This window comes from Amblyomma maculatum, chromosome 5, assembly GCF_055883805.1.
Source record: "Amblyomma maculatum isolate TAMU_Amacu chromosome 5, ASM5588380v1, whole genome shotgun sequence".
NCBI lineage: Eukaryota > Metazoa > Arthropoda > Arachnida > Ixodida > Ixodidae > Amblyomma > Amblyomma maculatum.
In genome coordinates this window covers 119,422,063-119,445,749 of record NC_139348.1, presented here as the reverse complement: position 1 = coordinate 119,445,749, position 23,687 = coordinate 119,422,063, and the positions used below count along the sequence as shown (strand labels likewise).

Here is a 23,687-nt window from a genome sequence, read left to right as displayed (position 1 = left end):
GCAAGCTTGTGGGAAGAAAACATAGGGCGCACCGGACATTGCAGATATTCGGTAATCAACACGTATTCGAATTAGTGCGGGAGATTACGGAGGAGGCCGAGATAGCCAGTCGGCATGAACATTATGCTACTGCGCCTTCGATCGCTTTAACAAAAGCTGAGTTGCTCTTCTTTGACAAAATCAAAACGGAATATATTCCCGTAATGTTGTTGGAAAATCATTATATAAGTAACATTTCATCCAATAAATATCAGTTTCAATTTAAGCGCTTGCATGTCTTCGTTTCTAAGGCGTATCGCTTGCTCTGTTGCGCTGATATTAATACATATTGTTGCAGTCGACTAATTGAATGCGCCAATAATTATACAGCGAAGCTTGACTGCAGCACCTCAGGAGCTTGAGCGCTTAACACTTTGGCTTTATTTTGTGAATCTTTCGTTCAAGAAAAGAATAAGAGAAGAGTTTGTTGTTCTATTTAATATAAAGATAACGTCGGTACAGCAGCTCTCGCATATACGCAAATATTCCAGCCTTAGAATTAAATGCAATGTAAAGGTCTATGTCTGCTTTTTGTCAAGTTTTTGTCTTGCACTTTGAGCCAAATTGTCATGTTCCCAGCAGTCTGTACTCTGTTCCCATACGTCGAAGTTCTCCGCACACATATGTGTGATCACAGCAAAACATTCCTCTTCATGCTTCTCATTGTCGTTGATCAGTCCCCATAGCATGCATTGTTTTTTTCCTGAAAAGTAAGGCAGTCAACAGGCATCATTGAAACCCCAAAATAAGGCAAAGGAAAACATATTGTTAGCAACACTTGCTATGACAAGATGTTCAGCTGTCTCGTACAATACGGGGAAATTACTTTTAAGCAAGGCGTTCATAATTTCTTCAAAAAATACCTATGTAAAGAATTTCAGCTCTCTTTAAGACCATTCTAAGAATATTGTAATGTGCTGGTGCCGAGACCCACGACAATAAATCACGACTCTGAGAGTGCACTAAAACAAACAAATTATGTTGCTGATTTTAGGCCGCAAAACAGCTAATTAACATTTTATTTGTTCTAAAAGTAGAACATACGAAACATGATTTTTTATTATCTTCCCCATCCATTGCGGTCTTTCATTTTTGTTTTCGCGTAGTCACTGATACTTCTAGATAGCATAGCAATTTTAATTTTTATTATACACCTATTTAGAAGCTTTGGGCAAATGCTCACAAGCATGAATATTTTGCATTTATTCAGCGCCGTACGTTTGTTGAATTATTTCGCAGGGAAAATGTAACATTGCAATGAGCAAAGCATAACTAAATAAAGGCATATAGTTAGTTATTATTGGACAAAAAATCAAAAATAGTAAAGAAACTCTAGTTTTCAGTTTTTAGAGTTTTATGTGAATGTTCCACTTTTGGAAGATTGGTGTTTTACGGTCTCGGAAGCAGTGTAGACTCGCGCATGCATTTCGCCGTATATTTCTTCTTTTTTGGCATGTTGATGTCGCGGTCTAGGTGTCGCTTGGCACAAACTTGAACAATATCTTTCCTTGCCGTTATTTTGAAGTTGCGTTTTAGCGTGGCACGTGGAAGCAGCAACATTCAACCGCAGCGCATAGCTGCATCAATGATTGTGAATGTAAGCAGAAAACGACTTCGCGGCTAGTTTTATATTGTAGTACTATACTTCTCTTACGCAATAAGCCTCATGCCACAACGCTTCCTCACATTGAAGGCTGCAAGTGACCTTTTCTTCAGCCTTCCTGATGAACACGAAGGTGGTTCTATATGCCATTTGCCCCCTGATAAAGATGGCAATATTACTGAGGAGGACCGCATGAAGGAAAATTATTTTCTGAAGTTGTTCCCGATTATGTTTGCGGGTACGTTTAAGTTATGCAGTGCTGTTATGAAGACGTTCATCAGAGGAGTCAAGCGACAGCGACTGTACGAGATACAAGTACCGGTGGTTGTACACTGAAGAGCTGGAAAGACGTCAGAAGAGAGGAAAGAAGTTCTTTCCAATACAAGTGTGACAGAGTTGCCTGCATATGCAGGTAGAACGATAATGCAATTTTCACAAGTTTTTCAAACCAAATAGTTCATGAGCATCATGGAATTGAAAAAAAACTTCTCACGACGCGCGACAAAAGGTAGACGTTCCTGAGCCCTATTCGATCAAAAATACAACGAGGGCATGCGGGGAGTAGATGTCCTTGACCGCCTCCCCGGAAGTTATCGCCCAAGACTTCGAATCAAACAATAGTGTTGGAACCTTTCCAGCAATGGTCGGAATATGGCTGTCGTCGCAAGATGGCTGGTTCACTGCGAACTTGACAAGGGAATTGATGCCGCCATGAAGAACATAGCATTTCGGTGGGACGTCGCCATGTCCTTGCTGCACCTCAAGTAGAGAATCACAGTGCGGACTGGACCTCGGGTTCATCCGAGACGTGAGGATAGGAAAACTGATGGCCACTACATCATCTCAAAACTCAGAGGATGTGTGCAGAGTGCATGAAAAACATGACGAACCAGTGTCAGCAATGCAAAAAGCGCCTGCATACGAAATGCTTTCCAGCATACTATGGCATGGCTTGTGAAGTGTTCACTGACCAACGGCACGTATAGATGAAAACAAAATTGCTCAAGCAATGTTATAAACATTTATACTTTTGAAAGGTCTTGTATGACCCTAATAATTATACTTCTGTTAACATGAGTAAGCAATCCCTATTTAACAGTCAAGAAAAGTTCCAGACAAAATTTGTGTTTTTCATATGGAAAACATCAATGTTTCGAACATAGAACAAGTAAAAAAAACTGAAAAGTCTTTGTTAATATGGCCCAATTTTTGATCATAGTTAACTTAGAAGACCAATGCAGATTATCCATATCAGTTTTTATAGTACTGATACATAGTGCGGCGCTTCAAAGGTTACCTCGGCTCCGAAGAATCGACTATTGGCTTAGTCCATTTCGCTGACAGAATAAGAACTTCTGTTCCTGACCAGTCGTATCCATTGATTCCACAAGCTTGTCGCCAAAGAGGAACACCAATTGGTTTGTTTGTGCTTTTTTGAGCTCGCACCTTTCTATAAGATTCGACTTTGAGCAATAAATTTCAGTTAAACCAGCGCATTGGCCCTGTATTTATGTGTTTCGTCCTGCTCATTTTGCGCCGTGTATCTTCTCTTAAGTAACAAGGAGGTGGCAATAGCTGCCAGCGTGCTCGGCGATCGTCGACCTAAAATATCACGCAGCATTCGGCAGCGCTGAACTTAAATTACACAAAAATATTTAGACAGCATGTAACAATACGGAAGCAGTTATGTCTAGCTGCAATCATTCCAAACAACTATCACAATGATACAGCCGTATCTCGCGTCACCGAATCTGAAATAAGATCAAAATACCGTTACGAGAGCTGCGATCATATTGATAAGGCCGCATGCCGGTGTCTATTGAAAACAGCAAACGGGGCTTGCAATCGTTCACGCCAATATACTGTGCAGTTTGTAGGTTCTCAGAAAAGGCATTTCGAATCCTTTTGCAGCCTTGTAGTTTGGTGCTTGGAGTGAACTGCTGATTTCGGATGACTATCTCACCATGCTCATGAGGGTGTATGTTTGGTGATTTTCGATTTGAGCATATATGCGGAGCGCCTCATGATTACAGCTTGACTAGTCTTTGTCGAAAAAATTGTTTATAAGTATTACAACAGTGCACTTAATTCTTCTTACGCGCGGGAATACGAAAACATGGCGAGTTCTGTCCGGTTGCCCTGCGGATTCTTTAGAGACGACGCTCGCGGACCTCTAAAGCCCTCGTCCAGATTGAGTATGTGTATGGCGTAGTTACCTGCGTTAAGTGAAGGAGTGTAGAAGTTAAAATTTCTTGAAGATGCGTGCTCATCGCAGAGCACGAGAGTGTGTTGGCATTTTAAACGATACGCGTGGTCTGCTGCGACGACGCTATTGTGCGCTCTTGTGTGGACCAGAGAAGCTCCACTTCTTAGTGTTGCGCTGGTTGGACACCCAGTCGCGGCAGTATTCTTTTTTCTGTCAGTTCTTTCGACACGCTGCGCCAGTATTCTCTTTCTGCAAGGTATGTGCGCAAAATCTGTACGCTACTCATGAAAAATTAACGCTAAATAAAAGTTGCAAGCATGTACGGAGTGAGTGATCTTTAATTCGAAATGCACATCAGGAGAGGGAAAAAGTTGCTAAAATAAGAATAAATAATAAATAGACAATAACGATGGTTTCGGCCTTTACACAACCATAAATGCTCGTTGAAAGCGCAGTAATACAATCGCGTTTATATTGTGTTATTCCGAGCTATAAGAATTACAGGACTGCACAAGATTGGTACCTTGTCCAGCTTTTTATGCCTGTTGATTTAGCTCTTCTCAAGCCGCATACGCAGATTACGTGTCGACGAATGCTAGAATATATAGAACTGAGTACTTCACATTCATCGTAGTACAGCCTTAGGCAAAAGTTTGCGGGATGCCAGAGCGCTGTTTTAAATTTGCTTTGGGGTCACTAGACGGCGAAATGATAGCATCAATGATGCCCTGGGTGATGACTACACGTATTCGCGTCCTGTATTCGCCTGAGCGCTTGTGTTTTTGAGGCGAGGCTTTCTCCGAACTTCGGGGCTGCTGGGCACTTTTGGCTTCTCACTTTCGCCGGCAGACATGCGCCCTTTTTTCTCGATGCGCAGCCAGTCACTGTACTGACGGCACATATTTACGGAGCACGTCACCTTTTCTCGCACCTTCAAGGATGTTAGTCCAGTTTTTTTATCTTGTCTCTTTCCGTGAATAGTTATGCATTGGCGTGCTTGCCATTTGGCAAGCATCACAGCTACTAAAGTTGGCTTCTTCAAGTACCAGTGTAATTTGAAAGGGAACATTTCATAATTTGGCGTGCGTTATTTGTTTGCTGGCAATAAACAAGTTGCCCATGTTTCAGTTGTAACGCTCTCCGCTGGCATATTAATTGCAAATTTAGCTACAGTGAAATAACAGCAGCTGAGGCGGATAAGCAGGACTACTTCGTCAAAAACCCTTTCGGTTGCTTCGAGCAGTTCGCAAAAACCCATTCAGTCATTCCCCTCAGGCACGAATGCACGACTGATCGCCAAAAAGGACAAAGTAAAAAGCGAGACTGCAATATTTCTCAAAGATGTGATAAAAGACGCCATGTTTCGTGAACGTGCGCCGTCGACGAAGTAGATGGCCCGCGCATCGAGCAAGGGAGCTACATGGCTGCATGGCAGCCAGCGAGCGCGAGCAACTAAAAGCGGCCTCTAGCGCCGATGTTCGGATGAAACCTCGCCTTAAGGAGAACAAGCGCTAAGCCGCTAAGGCAGTCATTCAGGCAAACATGCATAGGACGCGCATGCATGTAGTGATCACGCAGCCTAGCCTCGACGCTATCATTTCACTTCTTATTGACGCCAAAGCAGTTTTAAAATTCGAGCTCCGGCACGGCACTCACAAGCTTTAACGAAGCATCTCTTTAATCCCCTTACCCTTTTCCCCAGTGTAGGGTAGCCAACCGGAGGCCTTTCTGATTAACATCCCTGGCTTCCATCTTCATCCCTATCTATCTATTTCGCTTTGACAAACAAGCAGGAGCCCCTTCCTCGAAATTTGCCTTTTCGGCCATGGGATGACTTACCCGGGACGTGTAAATTGAGGCGGCGCGAAAACACGTATACACAAAAATTGGTTATGAAATTTAACAGCAAAAAGAATACCAAAAATAACGCCGTCACCTACTGATTAGCGCCGAATAGGAAACTGCCAACGCTTCGATGCCGAGCAGATATAGAGTCGATGCGTGCTGGGCTTACGGCGCATACGCGTCGCGCGGCAAAGCGAGACTGGCATACGCGTTGCGAGATACAGCGAGACTGGAGAGGTGGTAAGATGGTAGACACGGCTGTACCAGTTGCACTGTACATGTAGTTGCGGCGGTTGCGATCACAGCACATCATAGCACACATGCTATCAGACATCCGGTAGCAGCTATGGGCTCAACGAGCAGCGGTATTCGACGCGAAAGACCCCAAATACAGCCGGTCGTCAAATGTGAACGACGCTGCACTTGAGATGTGTATGTGGTCGCGCATAAATTTCATATATAGAGTTTAGTCGCGCCAACAAATCGGCGCGGAACATGAACTGTATCATAAAGATCAACGGCAACTTTGGATATTCAATTATTACCAGTGCGTTCAAAGAATTTGTTGATGAATACCTTGAAGCTGAAGGAAGCGCCCGGCAGGGTTTTGGGCTGCAGTTGCCCCCACAGAAGAGACACACCTGTCCGACGACAACAATGGCATTCTCAAGCTATCACTGGCGTTCGAAACTGCCTTAGCAGCCCACAGTTTCTATCATAGTTACAAGTTTGCTACAGCAGAAAATTTATGTATCGGCTTCAGTGGCGTAGCCAGCGGGTATTGGCCCAGTGGAGCGGCGTAGTTGAGCGCAAGCTAATCGATCGAGCTATGGAAACACGCGTAGTAAAGAGCTCGTGGATTACACCATACCTCTCGATCTTAACCTGCGCTCCCATTGGAGCGCTTTTAGCGTGTTATTTCCATCTAAATGCAATCGCCGCCACTGGGTTACTCACGTACTGCGGGTCGGTGAGCCGAGCACCTATAACTGTTACTGAGTTATCGATACGGGGATTTTTGCAACCAGCCGCACTCAAAAACGTGACATTGCATTTCGTGACGAAGTACTAACGCTAAATCAAAATAAGGAGATATGATTTTCTGGGAGCAATGGAAATGCAATAAAAGAAGCGCAGCCAGATTACCACTGACAGAAACAGGTTAGCTTTCACACTGACGACATTTAATGTGTACTGAAGTATACAAACTTGATTAGCATGCTGAATGCACATTTCGCTGCAGAATGAGCCGACATTGTGGCAGATAGATTATTGCCCTTGTTAAAATAAAAGGACACTGTTGGTAATTCTCATTGGTTTCTGAGCATGTTGCATTGACTAAAAGCATTTCATAAATGCAGCAACACTGCTCGTCTGATGCAGGTACACATCAAACTACAATGTCACCAGTGAAAAAAAATTTCAGGCATAGCCTAGTGCCTTTGCTATTGTTTGCTAGTTTTCCACTAGCATTAGCGTCTGGCAGTTTCTTTCAATGAAGCAAGATTCGTCAGTGAAGAGAAGGGTGAAGAGGTCGGCTAGAGAAAAATGTCTTCATATATACTATTTCACGTTTGAGAAGTGAAGGAAAAGACACATGGAGAGTGAATATGAGATATGCCTTATATCAATGTGCTAGATAGAGTATGGAAGCCATTTTATAGAAGAAATTGTCTTTTTAATGTAGCATTTGAGCACCCATTAGCCAGTGTACACGTCACACAAAGCACAAATCTGTCGCTTGGTGAGCAAATGAGAAAAATGGGAAACCAAGCGTAACATTAAGGACACAACAAGTAAGAAGTAACAGCAACACAAGAAAGGCAAAAGCATGCACAGAGAAACAGTCAAGTTAAATCAATTGTTAACGCTGTGGAAGGTTTGTTTTCCTGTAACACGCACAGGGACAGTATTAGACAAAAGGAGGCAAGAATTGCAAGGCTGATGTGGCCCGCAGCATAATAATTTCAGGAGTAACAGAAATGCAGGTGAGTAGTGTCGTTCTTGCTGTTCTGGCTGGGTTCATTATTGCAAGGGGATAATACTGAATGATTTGCATTGCCTTAGCCATCCCCTGTGTGCTTCTCCCGCAATGTCCCATGTCCAACATGCAGTTGTCTAAAATTCACTCTCTACCCTCCTGACTCAATGGCATGCTACTTGAATACGAGGGGAAATACTGAAATAAAGTATAGAGTTTACTTTTTTTATATTCTGATTCCGAAAACTAGAAGTGATGCTTTTTTAGATGAGTGTATGACTTCCAAGTAGTTCACCTTGTATGCATTGTTTTTCCAAAAGGCAGCAAGTATCACTTCTGTCCTGCTAATCACGTATAACATTCCTTGTAGCTTCCAACAGCTCGTCGTTGAGTAACATTTGGTGTACCTTTGCTTTCAGTACTTTTGGTGTTTTTTATACACGCACCTGACATGAAGCCTCAAGATAAAGAAAAATGAGAAGTGCAATATACAAAATAATGCGAAACTGTAGGCAAATATCACGAAGGGCAAGATAGTGTCGGAGTTCTTGTGTTCAGCATATATATAGACGTACATAGCAATCTTGTCAGCGATGATTTTGTTGCGATGTTCTAGTCCGTTCGTTTGCGGATGGATACGCTGTTATTGTCGCTGGTTTGTATGACATGTTACGATCGCTTGTGCCAGCTCCGCCGTAGATGCTGTTGCCCTGTCCGTAATAAGCACTTCGAGGACGCCGTGCCGCAGGAGAATGAAATGGCGAAAAACTTGGCGACTTCTGCTGCAAAACCATTAGGCAGGGCTTCGCTTCAGAATATCGGGCAACGTAACCGGTGGCCACGATGATTCGATTGTCGCCCGTTGATGAGATTCTGAAAGGACCAATTGGTCCACCCCTATTTGTTGAAATGGCTTACTCGACGCTGGTATTGGGTTCTTAGCGCAGCAAGTAGCGGCGGAGGTGACTAGCGTTGCTGACACTCTTGATACGTTTTCACATAATGAGCAAGGTGGACCGATAACCGTGGTCAGTAATACTCCTGGATTTTGTACGAAATGCGCGCAAGCCCAATATGTCCTGCTGTCGGGTCACCGTGCAACGCCCGCAGAATTTCCAGCCTGAGGTTCTTGGGCACAAGAAGCTGCGTGGTCCCGTTGGTTGCGAAGGTCTCCTTTATCGAGGGCGTCATAGCCAAACGCCGACAAAGGACGCCAGAACACATTGGGAGGGGTAGCAGTCTTGACGGATGGACGGACTGTCTCGGACCGAGACCGAGAGACAGAGAAACCGGGAGACAGAGAAACCGACCGAGAGACCGACGGAGAGACCGACCGAGAGACAGACTGAGAGACCGAGACAGAGATCGACCCATGGATTGATGGGAAAATAAATGGATTGATGCATAGATAGGAGAGGAAAGGCAGAGATGTTCACCTTAATGCATATAATCTGGCCTGCTACTAAGAACTGGGAAGGGGAGAAGAAAGAGGATCATGATTGGTGACGATGTGGGCGAAAGCATAGGAAACTATATACAGGCACGGCAACTTGATTTAAAGAAGCGAAACAAGTCTGGTGGTGCACAAAAAACGCCAAATAGCCTGCACTGCCTGCACTGCCCTTCCCCTTGTCCTGCCAAACGCCCATCAGCATTTCCTCCGAGAGAGGCATCTTGACCAAACGCTTCAAGGGAACGGCTAGTACATTTCTTTAACGCGCCTACACTGGGCACGCCTTGCGATCTTGCCTCCAAGGTAATCTGCTAAGACGTTCACCCAAGAATTCGATAGCTGCTGTGCATAAACGCTGGCGCTGATCGTTTTTGGTGTTGTTATTGTTGTTGTTGGGCTCTTGAGCCATCCCAAGGATGCGCCTTCGTTGCCGTCTTTTTCCGGCTAGTCAAGCGGGGCTCGGGACAAGTAGTCTGCATAGAGTGCTTGTGGCCGAACTTGTAAACACCTGTGATGGCGAATTCTTGAAGACGTAAGCTCTACCGAGCGAGGCGGCTGGAGTGGTCTTTCAAATTGGAGAGCCAGATAAGCGCAATATGATCATTTACTACCTTGAATGGTAAACAGTAAAGGTACGAACAGAACATCGATGTGGCCCTGATAATCGCGAGGCACTCCTTATTGGTAGTCTAGTAATTGGCTTCGGCTTTTCAGAGGAAGCTGCTGGCGTCGACAATAACCTTTTCCAATGTAGAATTCCTCTGATAAAACGCGGGGCCTAGGCCCACACTGCCTGCATCGGTAAACAAAATAGGGAACTAGGAGGCGGCGGCAACAGGAAACATGCTTTCTTGTCGCCGAATAAGTAAACGCCGTTCCATTCGGCATGCAGTACTCAATTTACATTAGGCATAGAAACATAGGGATAAGCTAACTGGGGGGTAATAGAAAAGCCGGTAATATTGCACATACAACTGAGCTTGTCGGAGATCATTCCATAATAATCTCGGTCATAAAGAAAGTGATAAAGCTGTGTTTTGCAATACCGAGCGTGAACAAAGAGCCAAAGGTCGTCCGTGGGCTTAAATCACTGTTGTAAGGCCGCGTGCTGGCGACATTTAAAACAACAAATAAGTATTCGCGGCAATATATGAGGCATCTTTATGGAGTTAGTGTTTACGGCAAGGAGGCGTTTTACATTTATTCGTTCCAGGATGCGGCTGAAATCCCAAAAATATATCTTACCTGAAAGAGGTACTGATGAGTACAATGCAGTGCCTAGCTGCAATGTACAAAATTATTTTTATCCTTATTGCCTTCACCCTTTTCCGAATGAGTACAACCACATCGTTTCCAATATACAACATTATCAAAATATTATTGTTTGATTCTACTTCAGTTCTACATTCTGCAGATCTTCAACTGCTTTGTGCAAAAGTAAAAGGCATAATAAATGTTCCTCAGATATTTGAGACAGACTTTTTGTTGTCTAGTGAAACCAACACAGATTTAGGACTGCCAAGTTAGTTACTATCACAAAAATAAATATTCCTTGACAAGACTGATAATGAAGGAAAAAAAAGTATTTTAAACAAAATTATTAGCCTGCGCGGGCATTGAAAAATTCTTTTTTCTTGTAAAATTAGCTGAAATACGAAGCTGTTATCGTGCTGAAAATAGAATCCTAGAACAATCTACAGTTCTTTCGCTTCCCAGGCTCATTTCTCCCTTCTCTTTTCTGCTGTTCAATTCGCCTTGGTACATATAAAGTCTACGTACCGTCCTCCCGCTGCCCAATTTTCAAAACCAAGCAAGTCTCCTGAGCAGCTAGCACTTCATATTGTTCTTTTAAGTGAAAAGGAAGCTGACCTGAAAGAAAAGGTGAATAATAGGTAGACAGCATATCACAGATCATATTCTGTGTGAAATATAGCACCAAGTGGGATGAATATCAGAACAGATATTTTACAAGAAAAAATGGCAATGGAATGTCGTGCATTATTATCAATTATGTTTGCAATGTTTAGGATATTTAGTACAAAGCGCAGATACTTTTCATAGTACAGGCTGGGGTAACTGCATTAAAATTTTATACTCATTACTCTCAATCTAAAGGTGCCTTCAGAGGCACTTTAATATGCACAGCATTCTCAAAATGACTTTTTAAAGAATCTGTTGAGCTTGGAGACCATAATCAGTCAGAAAAAAGAAAGATGAGACTATCGCACATATACACTCGCTGTACCGACAAAATGTGTATCCCTTCAAAAGTTTTCCTCAACTCTTTTCTTTTATTTTGCTGTGTTAACCGTACTCTAGATTCAACGTTATAGCAAGACTGAGACCCTATTCGTTCCATGTTGTAACATCGCGTCCCATTTAGTGCCTAAGCACTTTCAGCATAGTAGCATTGCCGATGTCGCTGGAAAAAGTACTTTGCTGTGTCGACCACGCTAAAAGCACCGCCAGACGACATGACAGTTTACGGCTCGGGATAGTCCAGCAAAATTATTACCTTTGTTGAATGGTCAGCGACCCCTACCGCCCGCGGCGAATAACTGCACATGAATTTAGATGCTGCATGACACACCCAGTCTACTTTCATCAGCATACTTTGGCTAACTATCGCATTCGGTTCCAAAATTTTGGAGCTTCAAAAATGTTTGCTTCAAAATATTCGGCATATAGTGAAAAAAGCCGAAACCACAATGCATACTATAATCACCTATTAGTCGAGAACTGCGTCTGAGAGATTTTACATCATTTAACTAAGATAATCATTTTGCCTCAGGTGACCCTGCGCTTAAATTTGCTTTACCTATGTTCTAAACCTTCGGCCAGTATTTACTTCTTTATTTGGAGTACCTTTATTAGTTTCTTTTTTCGCGCAAGATGCGCGGAGATCTGTCTCAAAGATTCCGACCACTCGTGTATGTTTCTACAATGTTTCAGGCTGTGCTAGTAACAGTTTGGGAAGTTATCTAGATGGTTCTGAGCAGCCTTTAAATTGAGCGTTGACACGTGCGACGGGCATTGCTTGTTCTAAGACCGCCGAGCACGATTGTTGCTGTCGCTGCCGCCGAATCGCTTAGTTCTTTTGCGGGCGTACCTCAGTTCAAACAAGAGTTAAATTCAGTGCTTCTATACTTATTTATTTATTTAGAACATACTGCAGGCCTACAGTAGGCCCAAGCAGGAGGGGCGAATACATAATATATGCAAAAAGAACAGGATTAGCAAAATTGAAAAATGTTAAATACAAGTTGTAACACAAAATACAATAATAAATACAAGGCTCAGATGCAAAATACAAAAAGTAAACGTAGAAATAAATGGCTCTCAAATTAAATGCTGTGAAGAAAACATTGAGTCAAAAGAATCAGCTCTGGTTAAAATATCTGGTCTGTTCACTCGTGATCACGGCCTTGCCACTACAACGTGAAAATATCAACTCTCCTACAGGGATGATTGCAACGTGATAATGGAATTGTCACAAAGTATTGTGATGCCCTCTCGGTCTCCTCCTATCTTGGAACCTTCGTCTCTTGAACGGCCACATTAGAGGCTTTGCTTTTCTAAAATAAGTCGACTTGCATCTGCCTTCGGCGAGACCCAAGGCCCCTAAATTGAGCATTTCAGGCACTATCTCGTCTGACGCTGTCACAATCACAGTACATGATGTTTCCAAGACTGCTATGTCCCAATCGGTAGATGGCAAATCCGCCTAGAGGTGATGACCCCAAGCTCTACAGCAGGGACTATGCTTGATGTCTATTTTTGTCATCCTCCGTGGATTAATCCACCACCGCATGTGAGTGGGTTCAAATGCGGACGCGGTCATATGCGGTAGCGAGTAGCGAGCCCATTAGCCACAGATGTCGGGGAATTTATCTGCACGCTGCTGTTCGGCAATGGTCGCAGGGTTGAAGCGTCCGCAAATCGCAGGATAGTCGAGGATGACTAGTAGCTTAAAGCCAGGTGGATCTTTACCAGAAGCTTCACCCTACATTTCGTGCAATACATAGGGCGTGTTTAAACACAGAAGCCTTTCTTGCCTTATTCCTTTTGTGAACAGAAATCATCCATCGCTCCTGTCAATCATCCAGAGATTGATACTAATGAAATAAAGCACTCATAATTAGTCATGATAATTATGATTTTATTTCTCATACCCATGGCTAATCATACTCAACATCATCAGCCGCATTAAACCTAGTGCAGGGCGAAGGCTTCTCTATAATTCTCCAATTATTCTGGCACTGTGCAAGCTTTATCGGCTTGACCCCCGCGAATGTCTTAACCTTATCCGCCCACCTTACTTTCTGCCCCACACTGCTATGCTTTCCTTCCCTCTGTATCCAATGTGTTACTCATAGCGACCATTCGTATTTCTCTCTTCACTGCATGCGTTTCCATGCCCGTATCTTCTTGATTTTCACTAGAATATCATTAACTCGAGTTATTTCTCTGACCAACTCTACACGAGTCCTATTTCTTAACATTACACTTTACCGTTTTCCGTTCCATAGTAGCAGTCTGCGTTGTCCTGAATTTAATTAGGACCATTTTTTAGCATCCAAGTGTGAGCGCCATACGTGAGTACGGAAGATGCAACTCGTACTTACTTTTCGAGCACTACTGGTAAACTGCTTGCAATATTTTAGTACTTTCAAATAGTCCTCATCCAAACTTTAATCTGCTAGTTATTTCCCTTACATCTTCATGCTGTGCTACCTGTCCTATGTAGACATTCTCGCGTACGACGTTCGGTACTGCGGTATCTATTGTGAGCGTCTGTCAATTTCCCTAGCTTTGAACATTACCTAGTACTTTTTTGAATATATTGTCGAAACGCCGCCTTGGCCGGAGCTAGCGCGCTCGCCCATGGGCTCGGGTGCATGCTTCCATAAGTGATACAGGCCACATAGCTGATTGCGTTATTCATTGATTCCTCCACATCTGCTGGGACCAAAATCCGAGCAATCGCCGTTTGCTCCTGATCCACACTTATGCACCAAATTCGACGCTGCCGAAGGTCCATGCGCACTATGATTACAAAGAGCGTTGGCTCCCACGAAGCGACACTTCAACATCTGACCACGCCGGCGCTCAACCGCAGCATGAACCTCATCCTCATCTTTGCAAAGTGCATTGAGCTCATAGCCCGAAACCAAAGTATCGCCTGAGAGCCTGGTGCAGAAAGAGCTCAATTCTGAGTCGGAATCTATGTTAGTATATGACTGCAAGGTAATTGTTTTCAAACATGCGTTCATAACGCCGCCCAGGCTGTGGCCCTCCAGCTGCTGAGCGCCGCCTGACAGCTCCGAACCTCTACCTCCGGGTACCCCATCTTTTTTTACCTGGATCCCAGTCATTTGCTGGGCTCGACTCATTTTCGTTACCAAAGCTTTAGGATACACATGTTCTCTTGTGACCAAGGAGACTGGCATACGTTTCAGACAATTACCAAGCAGCGATTCATGCAAATCTTACCCTGTAGAAGATAAATTCAAATATTTGGAATCCTGCCAGACCGGCAAGGTAAAGTCTTCAAAAGTAGGAATTCTCAATAGTAGGACTCAGTCGTCCTTCATTGTGTTCTAATCAAAACACTTCCGCATGAACTTGGCGTCCTCTAATGCCAAAAGGTCAAAGAGCCTGGGTCAGCTCCGGCACTGGATCCAGCAGCTGGAAGCAGGCAAGGTAAGCTGATCCTTGATTTTTTCAGAATCCAAGCGCATGTACTGTGGCTTTCTTGTTTCTTGTCCCCTGTTTTTGTGTTCGCGCTGTTTATATCAATAATGAATAAGTACCAACTCGCCCAACAAAGTACCTTGGTAGGGCAAGCTTTCCACTCCGGCAGGGCTTCCTCGCGGTTCATCAGAAAGACGTAGCTGTTGCCTCTGCACACTAAACCTCCGTCGCAGATTGTATTGCAAGCCGATTGCCGCGCCCCTCTCTTCGCCAAATCCGCTGTGCGGTGACCCTAGCCATTCGCTTTCAGACTGCATAGTCAACCTTTCCCGAGCGCGAAGGAACGAGAATGCAAGCTCGCGGGGTTGATTTCCGTGCGGAAAGTCGAATCATACTGACATAGTATGCCGATCTGTAAAGAACTTGGTGTGCAGCGGCGGTTCGGTGAACCATTGAACAGTGCTCTGCGACCTTGTTTTGCCCACACGTGTAACGACTTTGCTTACGGGACAAGAATGGAGCAGCCAAGGCTACCATGTCAGCGAGGTGCATTTCAGTGCACATGACTCTCCCTTACGTCCGCGGCTAATACAACAAGTGGGTTCTTGCCGATATTTCTACCGACAAACTCTGCGCGGGCTGTGTGTAGCAGCTCTAAGATCGCTTCCTTCTTGACACGGAAGTGAGCACACTTTTACTCGCTGTAATGTGGCACGTTCTTTGAACCTTCGAGCTCAAGGGATCGAAAAGCTGCACATTTTTGCCTTCGGTTGTTCTCGCTATCGAACCACCGACACCTGTAAGAGTTACCGTGACCCTGAAGAGCCACCATAAGAAATGTACAATTTCTGTTGCTGCCTTGTAAATCTCAGATATGCTCGGTGAACACTCGTCTCGATACTGCACCGTCACCGTGATGAAATCCCGAAGCATTGCCGTGGCGGTTGCCTCTATTTGCAGCACATCCCTGGACAACCAAATTAGCCTTCTTTCCGGTGCCAACTTCTACATTCCGGTTGTCACTGACAGCATCTGCAGGCCAATACCCAGTCTCACTGCCCCCTAAAGCCCCTTTGGATGGACGACTAAATGTGTTAATACTGCTAGTCCTTAACCGCAGGCTTACTGTTCAAGTTTTACTGTACTCTTCCTTATGGCAGAGGAATGGCCTGAAACGGACTCCGATAGCTTGGCTGCAGCCCATATGGGGCGCCTCGGAGCCCTTCGTATTTACTATGCTGCTCAATCCGCGATGAGCATAACCGTCAAATCCCGTGATGTGTAATTTGAAGGCGGCTTTCGTAAATTGTGCAAGTATTAAGAAACTTTTCTCTTTCTGCCACCTGGCATTCACCGGAGTTGAGATTACTATAGCTTCATAGAGAAAAGCTGCTCACTCACACAGCTTCGTATTTTAGTAACCCGCGCATGTTATTCGAGAATGGCTGTACAATTAGGGCTTATTTTGACGCTAGTCACACTGATTGGGTCAAGGATGACTTCCACCTGAAAACAAACGCCTATTATATGCCGCATCACGGCATCGTGCATCAAAATTCTGTAACCACAAAGCTGCGAGCTGCGTTCGACACTTCTTCCCATTCACTAAATCACCTGCCTCTGAACAACGTGCTTCCGAAGGGCCCCAATTTCAATCCTGAACTCCTGAGGCTTCTTGTGTTTTAATGGTACCCATTTGTCCTATTGGCCAACATCAGGAAGGCATACTTATAGATGGTCATTGGTGAACAGGATAGACACGCCTTGCGATTCCTGTGGTTCGATCATCTACCGACCCAGCGGGAACACAACCCTCCCATCGTCAAATAGCAAATGACTCGAGTTCCGTTTGATGCAACCTCGAGGCTATTCACTCTGACCGCAGCGATCAGTTATCATCAGCGTGCACAAGGGAGCAAGTTTCCCGAGAGTGTTGCCAGCCTCCGTGATGCATTCTACATCGATGACGTGGTTGTTTGCAGACATCAACGCTCAAAAGATTTACAAGGAAGCTAAAATCATCATGGCTCATGCTGGTATTATACGCGTATGCGGAAATAAGCTTAAAACACCTCATTACTGCAAGATGACTTTTTGCGAAACAAATTTGCGCTAAAAAATTAAAGCAAACACTAAAGCATCATGAAGTTCCTGGGGCTAACCTGGATCGCCATCTAACGACACAAGGCCGGCGGGCTACACGTCCATTCATTTGTGTCGGCAACGCCTGTTACCAAAAGAACCATGTAGTCTTTCGCAGAACTTTACCACCCGTTAAGCTTCCTGGCCGGTTTTGTATTTGTGCGAAGCTTACTTTTCAAGATTTGTCGAAATTACAACACCCCCTGGAAGCCCTGCTTCGACAAGACTGCAAGCAGACTGGAATGTCTTGTTCAATGAGCTTCCCGCCTTATCGCATTTCGCTTTCCTGGGACTGTTTCAGCTCCACAAGCTTGTTCTAGAGGCCATTTTGAGATACATATCTTTCCTCACGCAAGCACACAGGCTTATGGAGCTGCGCCTATTTCCGATACCAGGTGGGCGCTTACAGCACGCAGCTCCTGATCACCAAGGCGCATATCCACATTGATAAAAGCCATGTTGCAAACTAATCTTGAGCTTCTTTCATGCCTGCTAGCTGCTCTACTTTAGGCCTAATTGGTGCGAATTCCGTGCCTGGCTGAAGCACGGCCCACTTCTGGTGCAATTCCAAGATAGCCTTCCATTGGGTACTGAGATAACCGGAGCGCTGACAACCATTTGTCAAGAACAAAGTACGAGAAATTGAGCAGCTGACCAAAGTTCAGCTCTGGGCTCATTGTCGCAGCAAACACTTCCAGGCGGACCCCATCAAACGTGGGATCTCTGCAGAGCCGAGACCTGTTTACTTGTGACCACTGCTCAACCGGAGTCTCGTTCGATTGCTTATTACAGTCAATACTGTCGTTTGTTGCGCGTGGCGGCGCTTCCTAGCCAACACAGCGTTTGGAAAAACTCTACGATAGGTCACCCAATATCATCGGAACTTCTAAGCGCAGATGACTACTGGATTCGCCAAGTGTAACACGAGCTCTTTCCTTTGAAAGTAGTGGACCTGGAGGCCGGAGGGGATGTCATGCAATAGTCCCACATTATTCGGTTGATGCCATTTTTTGACGAGAGTGTAATTCTTCGTATGGGCTGCTCCTATACAATAACTATGAGGTACCACGGAGATCAAGCATTCTATTATCCTTTCAGCGCGACACGGCCTGAAGTGGCTTGTCATTCACGATAATCATGAGCCAACTCTCCACTCGCGCACAAAAGCGTCGCTGGTAGTTATTCAGTAGCAGTGCTGGGTTCTGAGAGGACGGCAGTCAGTGAAGCCCACTCCGGGGTTTTTGCCATCTTTGTCTCCGGCTCCCCTTTCTCTCGGGATCTTATAGCCAAAGTGCATTCATTTCAATAATCGGAGTCGATTCTGTAGCACTCTGTATGATTCTTCTCTTCTCATCGAAACCAGCGCCAATGAAGCTTATATTATAGTATTTATCGGGTGGTGTCACACTAGCCATCCATATACATTTGTCAAACATGACTGCCTCCGAGTTTCGCATGACATTTCGACGCTTCATTGTGCGAAGTGGGATCCCCTAAACCATTTACTCCATGAAAGCCTTCACCTTTTAACACTGCGCCCGTCTGTACTGCTTATTTCCTGATGCTCGTGTGCCAGACTGCTGCAGTGAGCGTCATTCGAAGTGGAACGGTAACGTTGTGCCATCGCCTTGCCGGGGAGAATGATGGGATGGGACGATCCGGCTCACCAAGGATACACTAAAGCGTACTTTTGGGCGCAGCGCTTGAACATTCGACGAGCTGCAGTGTTGTGCGAGGTAGTAGCCAATAACAATCGCCGGCCATTGACGTACATGACTGGAGCCCCAGACGAGACGGCTCACTTACTCCGGCTCATTTCCTGCTTGGAAAGAGTGCTGCATGCCTCGCTGTAGTTTGGTGCACTAAACCATCATCCACATCAGTAGGCCTTCAAAGGCGCGCCCTCCATCGAAAGGTCGTCATCGACCATGTGTGGATCGATAGCGGTGTATCTATTTCCTCCTTTCACGCTCCGCCTATCAAGCTGCCTCCTGAGCCCCGGCACTGCTCCAGGTCGTGGATGTGGTTGTCGTGCACGATGAACACATTCCTGCCATATTGTGAAAGATTGCCGGTGTCACCTGCGTGCTCCGAGGCCGGAACAGCATAGCCTGATTATGCGCTCTGTTGGTGTCCACCAGGCATGAGATGAGGCGTCCTGTTCAGCGGCTGATCTTTCTGGAGGCGGTCAAATAACCAACGGTGGCGGGCACGGGTGTTGCGGAAAGTAAAGAAGGGCCATCATGGCCCGAGCTAGCGCACTTGCGCATTAGATCGGGCAGATGCTCTCATGCGTCGGATAGGCTAGGCGGCTGAATGAATCTATGATTTCTCCACTGAATTCTGCATATTAATTTTAGGCCTAACTCTGCGTTTCTAGTCTTGGTCCTTATTCATTGTTTGTAATTCCTCCTCTGAGTTACGTAGTAGGGCGATGCTATCAGCGATTCACAGATTTATAAGGTATTCGTGATTGATCCTGATACCCAACGGCTCCCATTTTATGTCTCTGGATCCTTCTTATAGCAAGCAGGGAATAGCCCTTGGCAGACCGTGTCTCCTTGCATAGCAGTTTTTTTACCTGAAATATTAGGGCTTTCTTATACCAATAGTGAAGTATTCTTGCTGTGCTCCTATATCTGCCATTATCTTCGAGCACGCTCATATACTGCTCATATACATCCTTATTTTGCAATGCCTGCACGAGTGACAATATTGTTTCCTTTGTCATATGCTTTCTCGTACTAAATAAATCTTATCTACAGGGTGGGCTATATTCCACGCAATTTTCTATAACCTGGGTCATAGTGTGGATATGATTGATTGTGGAGTAGTCTCCAAAATCTTGCTTGATCCTTTGGCTGGCGGGAGTCTAATGTTGCCGTAATTGTATTGCTGATAACCTTAGTATATATATATATATATATATATATATATATATATATATATATATATATATATAATCTTGGGAAAGAAGGCTAGGTCGTGATGGCAAGGCCAGCGTTGCCTTGTCTAGCGTTTTAATCCGATTAAGAACCCAGGCGCCTGCTGGAGCCAGCGCCACAGGACGATGAAGATGGTATGTTCAAATGAAAGATGATGGCATGTACAAATGAAAGAAGGTCCATGAAAGAATCATACAATCTGCCCGGGGGGTCGGCAGCGGCCAGCCTGGCCGCTCCTAACTAACCGATGTACCGCGGCGCACAAACAGTTTCAAGCGAGAAGCATGAACAATTTTAGTTCCACGGTGGCGTCGATCGGCTGGGGGATCAACAGGCATGACTTTATAGTTAACAAGGGTGCGCAGTGGTGTTAAAGCATTACTTCGTCACCAGGACAAAAAGAGACCAGGCGATACGTATAATCGTAGAGACTCTTGCGGTCTTCCTGTCATGCTGCTGTGTTGGGGCAAGAAAGATGACGGCATCTGGCCACACGCGATAAGAATTGGGTAGGTACTAACGTGGATCAGTAGGGCGTAAAGAAGAAGAAAGTGTCGAGAATTTTAGTGGGAGGACGGCCTTAGACGAGGAAAAATTGAGAGTAACTGGTAGTCCACTGTACTGCTGTATTATTAGCGAATGTGACGAATGGTAGAATAGCGTCCCAAGTTCGATGATCTGGTGTGATGTACATGGATATCATATCCGATAAGGCACGATGAAATCGCTCAGTCAGACCGTTATTCTGGGGATGGTAGCTCGAGGTTGTCTTATGAAGGGTGGATGACGCGTGAAGAACTTCGACAACGACTGTCTATAAGAAGGGCGTACGGCGTTCACTTAGGAGCACCTGTGGAACGCCATCACGCAATACAAGTGATCGCAAAAAGAAATTAGCGATTTCTTGAGCGGAACCAGTCGGTACAGGTGCTGTCTCAGCGTATCGTGTAAGGTGGTCGACAGCTGTTATAATCCAGTGGTTACCCCCATCGGAGAGAGGTAGGGGACCGTATAAGTCGATGCCGACTACGTTAAGTGGCGTGGCGGTACAGGGAAGAGGTTATAGAAGGCGAGCGGACGAAGTCGGTTATTTGCGACGTTGGCACAGAGGGCAGGATGCGACGTATTTGGCAACGCTGGAATAGAGGCTAGGTCCAAATAATCGTTTTTTCACTCGGTCATGGGTTTTGTCAAACCAAGATGACCTGCAGTAGAGTCATCGTGGGGAGCCGCCAGTATAAGTGGCCGAAGATCACGCGGCACGAGTGGAATACAGCGCATTTTATCAGGGCAATACAAGTATTCTGGCGTAGGATGTAGTCTTCGAGCTTGAAATTACGAAGCTGTAGGCAAAGCCGAGCATTGGGTGTGTCCGAAGCGCCGATAAGGCGGTCGATGATAGGACGGCAGTAGAAATCGGCTAATTGCAGTGAGCGGAGAGCGGAGAGCGTGTTTAGTCTCAGAGTCGTCAAACGAAACTGTTGTGATATACGTCGGGGAAAGAGATGGTCGAGTGTGGTCAGAGGTGGAAATGCATTGGGAAGAAAAACAGCAAGCTGATTCCGAAAGTGGACAGCGAGAAAGAGCATCAGCGTCTTGGTGTTGGCGACCCGATTTATAAGTGACGTCGAAATGGTATCCTTGTCGGCCTGTCAAATTTTTGAGCGAAGAAAGCCAGCAAAGATCATGGTGATCGATCACAATTGTGAAGTGCTGACGGTATAGGTAAGGGCGAAATTTTTGTCAGCTCAGACGACTGCAATACACTCCTGCTCGGTAATGGTGTAGTTTTTCTGAGCTGGAGTCATAGTCCGACTGGCGAAGGCAACCACTTTCTCACGCGCAATTGCACCGCACCGCAGACGTACAGCGCCAAAACCGTGACCACTGGCATCAGTGTGCAGGATGGTTGGAGTGCTGTAACTGAAGTGGCCAAAAACAAGATCTGATGTGAGGGCGTGCTTTAGGACGGTAAAAGCAGTTTCGCACTGTTCAGTCCACACGAAAGGGCTGCGTGCATTAAGTAGTTCATGAAGTGGAGCAGCAATAGTTGCAGAATGCCTTATAAAACGACAGAAATAAGACGCCAGGCCGAGGAAACTGCGCAAATCTGCAGTTCGTTGTGAGTGAGCAAAGTTCAAGACGGCAATGACTGCCCGATAACTGTCGTTTTTTAAAGTATTAAAAAAGGAATGCAACCCGCATCCTCCTCGCCAAGGTGCAATGACATCGCAAGAATACCGTCTGCATGACCAATTTGAAATACCCTGCAACCCCTGTCATTCGGCGCCCCGCATGACACAAGCTCAGGAGCAGTCCATTCGGCACGTGGGCTTCTCAAGCCCCGAAGACGGGTAAGCAAAAATTTCTGTTCTGCATATCGCGACCAACGCCTTTCTATTGGACATCTAATTTTCCTCCAGTCAGCACATCTGACACATCTATACAGCCCACAAGGGAAAATATTTATTTGGCCGAGACATTTTCAGGCATTCATCAAGTTTTTCCACTCATGAATAATAGTATTTAATAAATTCCTGTAGAATATATAACACATGAAATTCATATTTATTCTCTCAAGTGGCCTTGTCCATTCACGTCTATAGAAACAGCTGCTCGAAGATTTCCCAATCTCGCTTCTCTCTCCCGGAAGGGGGACTGACACAATAAGAGACGCTGTGAAGAACTTCATATATTCAATTCAAATTGCACCCCATGTTTTCTTCCTTTTGTCCTCACCTAGCCATCGCAAGGTCACCTCAGTCTCATCTAGACATTGCTTGTCCTTAATTATATCCCAGATTCCGTCTCATACATGCGACGCACGATTCAGATTAAGACCTTTAGTTATCGCGCACTTTCGTAGGTATCTTTTATTTTATGTATTGCATCTTCCCCAAACTCAAACTCAAACACTGAGTGCAATTTGTTCGTGAATCTGTTATCTCAGCATTTCATAATCTTTACATATTATACCACCTCAATAAATACACACCTTTCGTTCCAGTTATTTACCTTGGGTGCACAAACAATCAGAATCCCGACGTTTAGCTACTTTGTTTGAGGCAGCCACGGCACCTTCCGACCTAGCAATTTACTGAACGGCACGATTTAGGTGGCTGAAATTGCTGCTAAAATACACCCGATTTTAATAAATAGGGTGTTAATGCAATAATAGTCGACCAATCCAGATTTCAGTTTCTCGCAGATTAGGAGAAGTCACCTGTCAGCTTACAGAAGCTGTATGTGTATGTCAGCCTGAATGCCACAAAGCAACATTTATATATTTACCCCATTTAAATGGAGCATAAAGATTATTATTACCACCTGATATTTTATTGCAAGCGCCGACACCCCACACGACAAAAACTATATCTGCAATCCATCGAAATTTTGCAGCTTTTCATAGGACATGAATATGGGATCTTAGAAGCAGAATATAAAAGCCGAAGCTGATCAGCCACCATGGGAACATACACTGTTTTGGAAACTACACATGATGCTTAAAGCACAGTGGGGTAATTTTTGAGAATTCCCTCCTAGCTGAAACAGTGGCGAAATTTTTAGAAGACGCTTAGGAAACTCTTAAGAAGTGGCATTATAAGGTTCGTTGCTTTCATGCATTTTTGGCAACTCTTTAGCGATGCCAGGGTACTAAAATAGAATCCTCCCGTGACCTGGTGGATCTGCGTACTCGAAAAATGAGCCACTGTTTATTTCCGAATAAATAAAATAAATAATGCGAATAAACAGATTGGCATGGTGTCACAAACTCCCGC

The 23,687-nt window shown here is 44.9% G+C and overlaps 1 protein-coding gene across 1 annotated transcript in view; it reads right to left on the bottom strand.

Annotated features, from left to right (window-relative positions):
* Positions 1-407: 407 nt before the first annotated feature.
* Positions 408-23,687, bottom strand: part of LOC146189340 (uncharacterized) — a 38,087-nt gene continuing 14,807 nt past the window's right edge. Inside the window, exons 5-6 of the mRNA XM_084603246.1 lie at positions 10,907-10,996; positions 408-742 (exon numbers count right to left, since the gene is read on the bottom strand). Coding sequence (XP_084459372.1) covers positions 558-742; positions 10,907-10,996 — 275 coding nt within the window. The 3' untranslated portion in view covers positions 408-557. The remainder of the gene's footprint in view (positions 743-10,906; positions 10,997-23,687) is intronic.